The sequence below is a fragment of the Danio rerio genome, chromosome 19 (assembly GCF_052040795.2).
Source record: "Danio rerio strain M-AB ecotype USA chromosome 19, GRCz13ab, whole genome shotgun sequence".
In the NCBI taxonomy this organism is placed as follows: domain Eukaryota; kingdom Metazoa; phylum Chordata; class Actinopteri; order Cypriniformes; family Danionidae; genus Danio; species Danio rerio.
In genome coordinates this window covers 15,490,001-15,500,000 of record NC_141039.2, presented here as the reverse complement: position 1 = coordinate 15,500,000, position 10,000 = coordinate 15,490,001, and the positions used below count along the sequence as shown (strand labels likewise).

The 10,000-nt window shown below is 35.9% G+C and overlaps 1 protein-coding gene and 1 long non-coding RNA gene across 2 annotated transcripts in view; one reads left to right on the top strand and one right to left on the bottom strand.

The window, feature by feature from the left end:
* LOC147839574 (uncharacterized) overlaps positions 1-5,414 on the top strand; it is a 10,059-nt gene extending 4,645 nt beyond the window's left edge. The window contains exon 2 of the long non-coding RNA XR_015516619.1: positions 855-5,414. This is a non-coding gene — a long non-coding RNA (uncharacterized LOC147839574). The remainder of the gene's footprint in view (positions 1-854) is intronic.
* Positions 1-10,000, bottom strand: part of arid1ab (AT-rich interaction domain 1Ab) — an 85,022-nt gene that overhangs the window by 74,022 nt on the left and 1,000 nt on the right. The window contains exon 1 of the mRNA XM_087295533.1: positions 9,824-10,000. This exon is cut by the window's right edge and continues 1,000 nt beyond it. Within this exon, the coding sequence (XP_087151659.1) occupies positions 9,824-10,000 (177 nt within the window). The remainder of the gene's footprint in view (positions 1-9,823) is intronic.

Sequence of the window (10,000 nt, the reverse complement as noted above, 5' to 3'; positions counted from 1 at the left end):
TCCATACTACCAATCACCATTACTGTCTGACACATCTAGGGAACAGTGAACACTACAACGCAAACTTGCACACATACTGAGAAGGCAAACAGCAAAAAAAAAGAGATGAAAAGACAAAGAGGCAGAATGGATCATGTTATTTGCAAAACAGTTTGAGGGCTACATGAGTGTTTTTGCGTGGGAAAAGCGAGTGTACGAGAGGCCAATTTGTGCAGAGTTTGTTCAAACTAAACACTCCTGAAAGATGGACGGATGGCTGGTTGGGCATGAAGCATGAGCAGGTCAGTGTTTCTCTCAGCGTCCACTAAGATGTGCATGCTCTCACACACACACACATAAGCGCACAGCTGTCACCGGCAGGCAGCAAAGGATCATTCACAAAAACACCCTCCTCCCGGCTCTGTTTCCCTAAGTATCTGTGACACACACACATATGCGCGCGCACACACACACACACACACACACAGAGAGAGAATGAGGCAGCATGTGGAGATTCATTACTCAGCAGTGCAGACAGTGTGCTGTGGCAGCAACAGTTCACTCATTACCCCGCAGGCTACTGAGACAGTGCCCTTCACTCCGAGGATGCTGGGATAGGATTCTCCCGCTTAAACTCAAGCACACACTGCTCTCAAGGCAATCGGACAGGTCAATGCCAAGGTCCGAGTTGGAAACTCTGTGTATTCTTCATAACATAACAACAAAATCTTTTGGTGTATTATGAAGATTGAATGCAACAAAGTTGAATGTTGGTACGGCTGCACAATATATTCAAAAAAGATCAGCACTGCAATGTGGTTCAGCAAATCAGTCACATTGGATAGGTTCAGATTTAATTATATAAACATATGCAGTATTGAAGCGTGTCATTTACATACCTGACATTATGAGATGCATGTGACTAAATGAAAAGGAGCTGGCACAGTATTTGGTTTGTTTACCTGGGTGTTGGAAAATATATAAATAATTCAGGAAAAAGCATTTAAGAGTATTATTAAGAGTATATTAAAAGTATAAAAGAGTGTACTATTAGACTCTTAACAGTATACAAGTCTAAGTTTTCCTTACATGAATGGCACATTTTCAATGCTAAACACAAAAACTGGTTAAAGTTTTCTTTTAACGGGTTAATTAAGCCAAAAGTTAAATATGTTACTAATTACTCACAGTCATGTCCTTCCAAACCCTTTGGACATTTGTTATCTTCAGAACACAAATTAAGATTTCTCTCTCTTATTCTCCATAGACGGCAACATTTGACCAGAGTACAAAAAAAATCCCAAAACATCCTCACAATAAATTTTTTTAATTTGTCTTTAGTGGTTCAATCGGAATATTACATTCATGAAAATACTTTAGTGTGCACAAAAAAAAATGACTACTTTGGTACCTTCAAAATGCCTGTGCAGAGGAAGTTGTGCGTCTGCATTCAAAATATACATCAGTGCACAGATCTCGTGAACTTGCAATAAGGGGTGTACAAATTCATTATTTTTTTTCTATGCACTGTGGCGCAGACATGTTTCAGTATTGGTTCAGTAATAGATCATCATAATTGGTTATTAGACATCATTTATCACATATGCTATACGTCACGGTAGAATACTATGGCTAAAGGCTGATTTATACTACTGCGTCGACTGATCGATGTGACGCACGGTGCACGTGGCCATGCATTTATACATGGGCGCACTGTTTGTGCTCCTCTGCAAAAACGCTTTCGAAATGCTAGCTGGCAGGAAGTTATGTTCATCTGTGTCAAGTATTTTCATGGGTAATTTGTTTGTTTTTTTCAGAATCCTATTTTACTGTACAAGAAGCTAAAACTTGCTCATAGACTCTTTTTACATTTCTGGGTTTCTCAGTAGAGGACGTTGTCATAGTTCGGAATACTTAAAGCGTAGTAAATGAGAGTATACAATAAATAACTTTACAATCTTAGTTGTTTAAATAATTTTAAAAAAACTCCACAATGATGTTATAAAGACTTTCAGAAAAATGAAAAAATTGTGTCAGACTCATGGCAGCAGCCAGAGGAGAATAACATCAAATTTGCTGTCCTGTTCCATAGTCGCTGTTAGAAACCCTTCACACAAGAGATAATTAGTTTTTTGTAATTTGAAGCAAAGATGATATAATTCATACATAAATACATAACATGTCCATTCATTTTGTTTTGTTTTTTTAAAATAAAAATAATAAAAACTTTTTTAGGATTTAAAATGCATCCAAGCTGTAAAACTCCAACTCTGTCTCTCTTACTGTGGACATTTGACCTGTTGGGTGCATTTGTAAAGTAACTTTTCTTCTCTCACTGCGATACTTGTGGATCTAGACACAAGCTTGTCAGTAAAGAGAGTTTCCACAACCACATCTATCATGGATCAGCTGTGATAACTGTGGCTGTGGCTTCACTTTTCATGTCACTCATCAGTGAAAATGCAGTAACAGTTAAAGTCAATCACAGCCCTTTCTGTTGAATGCGTAAAAACAATGACCAATCATAGGGGTTTAAGAACATTCTTTACAACTAGGGCTACTCGATTATGGGAAAAATCATAATCACGATTATTTTGGTCATAATTGGAATCACGATTATTAAAAACGATTATCCGTTGAAGTCAAAATTATTCGTCCTCCTGTGAATTTATTTTTATATATAAATATTTCCCAAATTATGTTTAACAGAGGGTTTTTTTACAGTATTTCCTATAATATTTTTTTCTTCTGGAGAACGACTTATTTGTTTTGTTTCAGCTAGAATAAAAGCAGGTTTGAATATTTTGAAACCTATTTTAATAGCTCGATATTATTAGCCCCTTTAAGCAATATATACTTTTGATTGTCTGCAGAAGAAACTACTGTTATACAATGACTTGTCTATTTACCCAAATTAAGCCTTTGAATGTCACTTTAAGCTGAATACTAGTATCTTAAAAAACATCTAGTGAAATATAATGTGCTGTCATCATAGCAAAGATAAAAGAAATCAGTTATTAGAAATTAGTTATTAAATCTGTCATGTTTAAACTGCGCTTTAAGCATCTTCACTGTATTTTTGATTTTATTATTGATTAATAATAAAAACAGTCGGCAGCAGCAGGAATACCGCACGCTCACTTTAAGAATAGTGCGGCTCTGATATGGTTTCTCTTTCTCGTGTTTTTTGATTCTCAACTTGTTTGTTTATTAAGCAAATGGGGGTTAATATGAATAATCACTAAACACCGCGCTCTGACACAAGTGTGCATGTATTTCACCATTAAAGCGCTCACATTAAGATCGCGTTAGATGTGTGTGTGCTCTGCTGTCTGAGGCTAAGCGCGGCGCACGCGCAAACACACACACGCTACCTGTCCGAGGCTAAGCACGGCGCACACACACACACAACAGCACGTGCTCTTTTCTGCTTTTAAAAATATGAATGATGCGCATCCCGTGCTGCAAAAGTTACATTACAGCACAAGCTTTTAATCATTTTCATGTGGAACTGAGCTTTGCAGAGGCAAAGAGTTTTCACACGTGTACAACTGGAAAGGGGGCGGTACGTGATGGAATAATCGTTTATCTCGATTAATGGTTTTTCATAATCGTTACAAGCCAAAATCGAAATCGGATTTTCGATTAATTGCACAGCCCTATCTACAACGCTCAAAAAGCAAACTGAATTATTGTTTACATTTGTTTATTAGCTTTAAATACTCATGTTGTCTTCTCAGCCTGAACTTTGAAGCTTTGATTGATTGATTCAAAAACAGCAGGTAAAGGTACAGTTCATTTCATATATCTGACTGCTTGCATTAAAAGACAAAATTGCACTCGTGCTGTGAAGTCAAATAAAAAAAATTGTGTATGGAAAGCATTGTCAATGCACCATGAAGCACTGAGATATCTAATTGAACCAAATCGATGACATGATAATCCGAACTGAACCAAACCATGAGACCAGTGTAGGTTCACACCCCTGTGTACAACACACTAAGAAGAACTGTTGTATAAAGTCATTATTTTTTGTAAAGTCATTATTCACTGCTGAAGTCTGTGTGATCAAAAGATCAAACAAAAAAAACGTATACAGGTATGAAAGTGGAGGACAAGTATTTTTATGATCATTTTAATTTTAGGGTAAACTTTGCATTTACCAAAAAAATAAATAATTACCTTTTAAGTCATTAACCAAAATAAAAATCATATTTCAACACAAAATGCTTTTCTTAAATGAGATCAAGCTTAGAGGGTCATGTTGAGCTTAGGGAGGTTAATATAGCATATTTGTATGCCTTTTTGCATTGGTGTACCATTTGCCAAACAGACATTTATGCCCTAGTTTATGACTTATAAAATAATCAGCTAAAGAAAATTGCTCCTGGCTTCTTCTCAAGGTTTTGCTCATTTTATCTTCAGGATATTTATTTCTTGGCTAGTTAATCTGACTTGAAACAACCTCACATGTGGAGAAAAAAAAAACATGCCAAAATATGAATACCCGCTAGCTCGCTCCTCAAATGTACACACGGTTTACGCATTTGCACACAAAACAGACCCACTTTAATATTACCATATAGACATGGACAAGGTTGGTTGCTTTAGAAAATTACACACCATCATCAAGTTCTAGCCATCCATTGAATCATTCATGCAAATCTGTGGTAAAAAAAAAAATCCTTTAACACCAGTTTCTCTTGCATATAACTGGACTCAAAATGAGAACTTCAAATACACAAATCTATGCAGAAACACAGTAATGCATGTAGTTATTTGACACGAATCATCTGTATAGACAGATTTGTACAAGTTCTGCTCCAAAAAAACTTAACAAAACCATTTCAATTTCAAACATTACTCAATAATTAAATATTAGTTTAACAAAGCTTCCAGCTACAGCTACCCAGACAAATGCAGCCATTTCACCACTTCATACAGTGTGCATACAATTAAGTTCTAAGTTTCTGCCATCAGTTTTAGGGCTACACGATATTGGAAGAATTTAACATTGTGATATTTTACTTATTCCTATATCGATGCTCAAAAGATGTATTGTGCAGCTCTAATCAGCATCCATAGTTTCAACAATCTGAACACAAGTGCACAACACAAAATACAGGTGTAAACAGTCGAAAACATTTCAGCTTAAAATGCCTTAGATTGCATTGCTTTGTTGTCGAATACATTAAAACAGCCACAAAAGACCTCCTACTATCCACCTACTGAACAAACATGATCATTATGGGAAATGTTGTGAGAAAACTTCCCAAAACTATTCAAACTGTGCTGTGTTTTACCAAAACAAGGCATTATAGTTCCATCCACATCATTTTTATTGGCTTGCATACAAAGATGTGCAGCGTTAGTTCACTCAATTGTACATTACACTAAATTACATAAAAAATGAACAAAAAAAAAAAAAGAGAAGAGTTGTGCCAAAATCCAAACACCACCTTGTATAAATGAAGATGCTGCATAACATTGAGTTGAATCAAAACAAGTTATTTCAATTTAAACTGTTGAAGTTCAATTGACTTCACATCTCAAGCTAAATCTTGTAAATTGTGGTTAAAACTATATGGCTGTGCAATTAACAAAATTGAAATGATTATTGTCATTTCCCAGTCCCTTTCCAGCAGTGTGCACTTGTAAATGAGTCTGTGAAGCCCAGTTTCCCATTAAAATCGGTCAAATTGTAGCATGCTTTTTGCAGCATGGCATTGACTTGTGCTGTTCTGCACAATACAGAACAAAACATATGGCATTAAACTCATCTTCAGCTTAAGGTGCATACCTAAGTGGTTAAATACATGCAAAAAAAATCAAAACATGGAACTTTGTGATAATTTGCATAAGAACAATTCCAGTTATGGATGTGACAAGTGCAGTAATATCTCAAAACAAAAGTTCACAGAGAAAGTTTATATTAACATTATATTAGGACATCTGTTAATAATTTCCAAAACAACTCAGTTATGGGTTTAGAACAATATCAACCTGTAAACATGTTAGATTTTAAATAAGAAAAGAAAATGTGTTATGGATGTGACGAAAAAAGGTTTGAGTTTACAGTCTACAACATACTTTGAAGAAATTCTGTAAATTGAACTGCACAACCCAAAATAAATGATAATATTCAAAATGATAAGCGTAGGCTCCCTAAAGATATTTTTTTTTCCTTTTACATTATTGCTTTTAGGGGGAAAAAGCTTTGTCATGGATGTAGACACCTATCTGCTATAATGTGACAGATATGAAATCGGCACTTGTATGACTTTGGTAAGTCAAATACATTTGTTTGAAGACATTGACAGAGACATTTTTAGACATTTAAAAAAATAATAAAAAAAACTGTTTCGCTATTTTAGTAAACACTTAATATTTTTCATGACAAGGTTGACATTTTCATGAAATTTCTCATGAACCCTCGTTTGTATGTAATAAATGAATGTAAAGAGTTGAAAATGAAATTGCATGTGTAACAGTACATCCATAACATGTGTCTGTGTTAAGGAGTATATTCCTGATGCAGAATGTGCTTATTGATATTACCCAAACAACAAAAGATAATAACAAACTCCCTCACTTGTCACGACTGAAGGACGTTTGTAGCTTTAACAAGAAACCAACAAAGTTTAATTCATATAGTCAACTCTGTGCTTAAAGCAGGGGGTTTCATTTGTGCATTTTCTATTATCGTAAATTTGGGTTCTGTGCAATAAATTGTGAAATTTCATGAATGTATAGGTCTAATAGTTTTATATTCAAAGAAAGAACAACAAAAACACACCCATCAGATCAAAAGTATGTCGAATAGTCGTTTTAAATAAATGAGATTATAATATTTACCAAAATAGTCATGATTCTGATTTATTCCATATTCAGGCAGCCATCTCGGTTATCATTTTTAATAAGTTAAAATAATAAGCTTATTGTTTTGTCATGACAGATTGAAAAACAGTTTAATGAAGTTTAATACCTGATGGAAATGATAACATGTCTCAGCGACCAACTTCTGATCTGATCACACCAAATGTAGCCCAATAGAAGGTGGAAACGCATTTACAGCTACCCTACATTTATGATAGTTTAAAAAAAAAGAATGACAGTGCAACCTGTGCTATTCATTAAACAAATAAATTGACCAAATACAATTTACATTTTATTAGGAAAACACTCTTGACAATCAAGTGTTTATTTCATGAAAACTCTTTTAAATTTTTGCAATCAAGGTTAAGTGCACTAGAAACGCTAAGAAAATATTTGCTGGATTGTCTGAATGTCATTTAAATGCCTTTAATTTATAAGCAATCGCATATTTAAATCAAATGTTAGCATTTCGTTAAAAAAAATCAGAGGGTTCAAGAAAAGTGTGAGAAAGTTATAACATAACTGCTGATGGTCACAGGATGACAAGTAGGAGAGCGTGATAGTAAAACAGCAGTGACACTTGGCAACCACCTACACTGCTTGTAAACACAGAGTCTGAACAAGCATGCTACTTTCCTTATCGTCTGAACTAGGATCAGTTGGGTGACTGTAAACAGTAGAAATGCTTCTAATGCATTTAATTATTTGCAACCCTAAATTCAAATACATGAAAAACATGGAAAGCGCTTAGACATACAAAGTCAAAGATAAAGGGTTCAGTTTTGTTGCATGCAACAATTACAAAAATAATTTTATACATACAAATAGTTTATTAATTGCAAATAAAGTTACTCTTTTTTTTTTTTTACTTTTTTGAAAAAATATTAAAATTACTAAAAAGGTTAGTTGTCAATAACTGCAACTTTCACAAAATAATTACATTTTAAATTATTCTTGTGAATTCTGGTGGCTTTAAGAATAGTAACAGTGTAACGATTTACACTTACAATTGATTAAGTCACAAAATGACACTTGTTTGAAATTTGAATGGAAATATTGTATTTGTATTTAAATTACTTCTACAATAAATTGTGTTATTGTGTTATAGTGTGTGTGTGTGTGTGTGTGTGTGTGTGTGTGTGTATCTTCTATAAAACAATCAACTTTTTATAATAGAAATTATTAACACAGGGGCAACGCAGTGGCGCAGTAGGTAGTGCTGTTGCCTCTCAGCAAGAAGGTTGCTGGTTCGAGCCTCGGCTGGGTCAGTTGGCGTTTCTGTGTGGAGTTTGCATGTTCTCCCTGCGTTTGCGTGGGTTTCCTCCGGGTGCTCCGGACTCCCCCATAGTTTAAAGACATGCGGTACAGGTGAATAAAACATATGCTGGATAAGTTGGCAGTTCAATCCACTTTGGCGACCCCAGAATAATAAAAGGAATAAGCCAAAAAGAAAATGAATGAATGAATAATTAACAATTTAATGGATGGAGACTGATTTATGCCACTTTTATTGTTATTAATGTTAAAATAAAATATTCGTCTGAGTAAATACCAAATATTTTTCAAGCTACAACAGTTACTCATTTTATTTCTCAAATACTGCTTTTGACTGTGTCTAACAGATAAAGAACTTTACGCCATGTACAAAACATGCATAACTAAAATGTTAAGCGTGATTTGAAATTTCATAAGACAGACAATACAGGTTCTAAAATTAACTAAAATATAAGACCATCAGGTGTCAATTTTTCCACAACAAATTCCATATTCTGTCTAGTCAATACAGCATCAAATGTTGCTTAACTAATAACCCTATTCAAAAATCTGAAAATGTGTTCCAATAAGACTCAATAATAAAAAGTAAATGTGCGCAAAACAACAAATCATATGCTTTGAGAATTATGAATATCCGCTTATTACTGCATATCCACACAGTTTTGATGCATCAAATAAAAACTTGACCTCATTTATCGTATTGATAAAAAATACGAAATTACTCTGTGGCAAATAGTCTTAAAATTAAACATTTGAATATTAATCATCCTACCGGATGAATTCTACTAGCTAAAATGCTTTAAAAGGTTTTCAAATGCGTCCATGCACACAGTGAGTGTAAGTGGAGCAGCTCGGCGGCGGGGCTCTTTGCTGCATTAGATGCAATTATAAATGGCCAAGCGCAGGAGATGAAGCAGCCAATCAGATTTGAGCTCGCGTGTCAACCTAAGACCAACTGTCTCCTGCCTTTGACAGAAGGATTTTACCTCCATAATTCAAATCCCAAAGCAAAGCAGCCCGCTGCACTTACTCACATCACTCAGCCTGTTTACACACACGGACGAGCAGAGAAGCGCCTCAAAACACCCCCAAACCAGCCTCGTTTCTAATCAAATCGATCAGAACTGATAATACGGCGGTAATGTTGACTTCTGCACCTCGGATGGATATATATTCGGACCAAAGAGATGTTTTTAGCATCGGAAAATAGCTCTGGTAGTTCTGGGCGAGGGTGGTCCTAAACTAGCCTTGAAAAAAACAACTAGCAATAGCATCGAAAAATCTTAACAGAATAAACCGAACCAACAACCTTCGTTCGAAAACGTCCACACTCTTTTCCTGCCAAGCGGTTGTGAACAACAGTAAAACTGGGCTTTTACGAAGCAGCTCTTTCTGCTGCATGCACGCAGCGAGCCCTGCCTCGAAAATTAGCATTACTTCTCAATTTCCACATGCAAACTCGTGCCCCATCACCCCTGTCCGAGCTCTGGACATGCGGCTCGCACAACTAACGTTAGCCTAAAGCCAGACAACTAGGGACAGAAACACAGCTCGCTCGGGCCAATAAAAACTGCTTATATAGCCAGAGTTCGTTGGAAAAACACAGGCAGCCATTTTAGAGTAACGTTAGACAGAAACAATGGCAGACTCTCTCACACACACTACTAGCCGAGTCGAGTTAAGCAAAGTTTACCTGGGTCCTGTTGGCTTGTCCAGTGTTTCCCGGGCTCATGGGAGGAGGGTGATGGCTTCTTTGTTGCCAGGCCGGGTGGCCCCCACCATACTGACTACTGCTGCCCATGTCCCCTGGTCCCTTGGCAGCTCCTTCCTGGCCGCCGTACTCGCTGGCCGGGTAGTTTTGGTAGCTCCT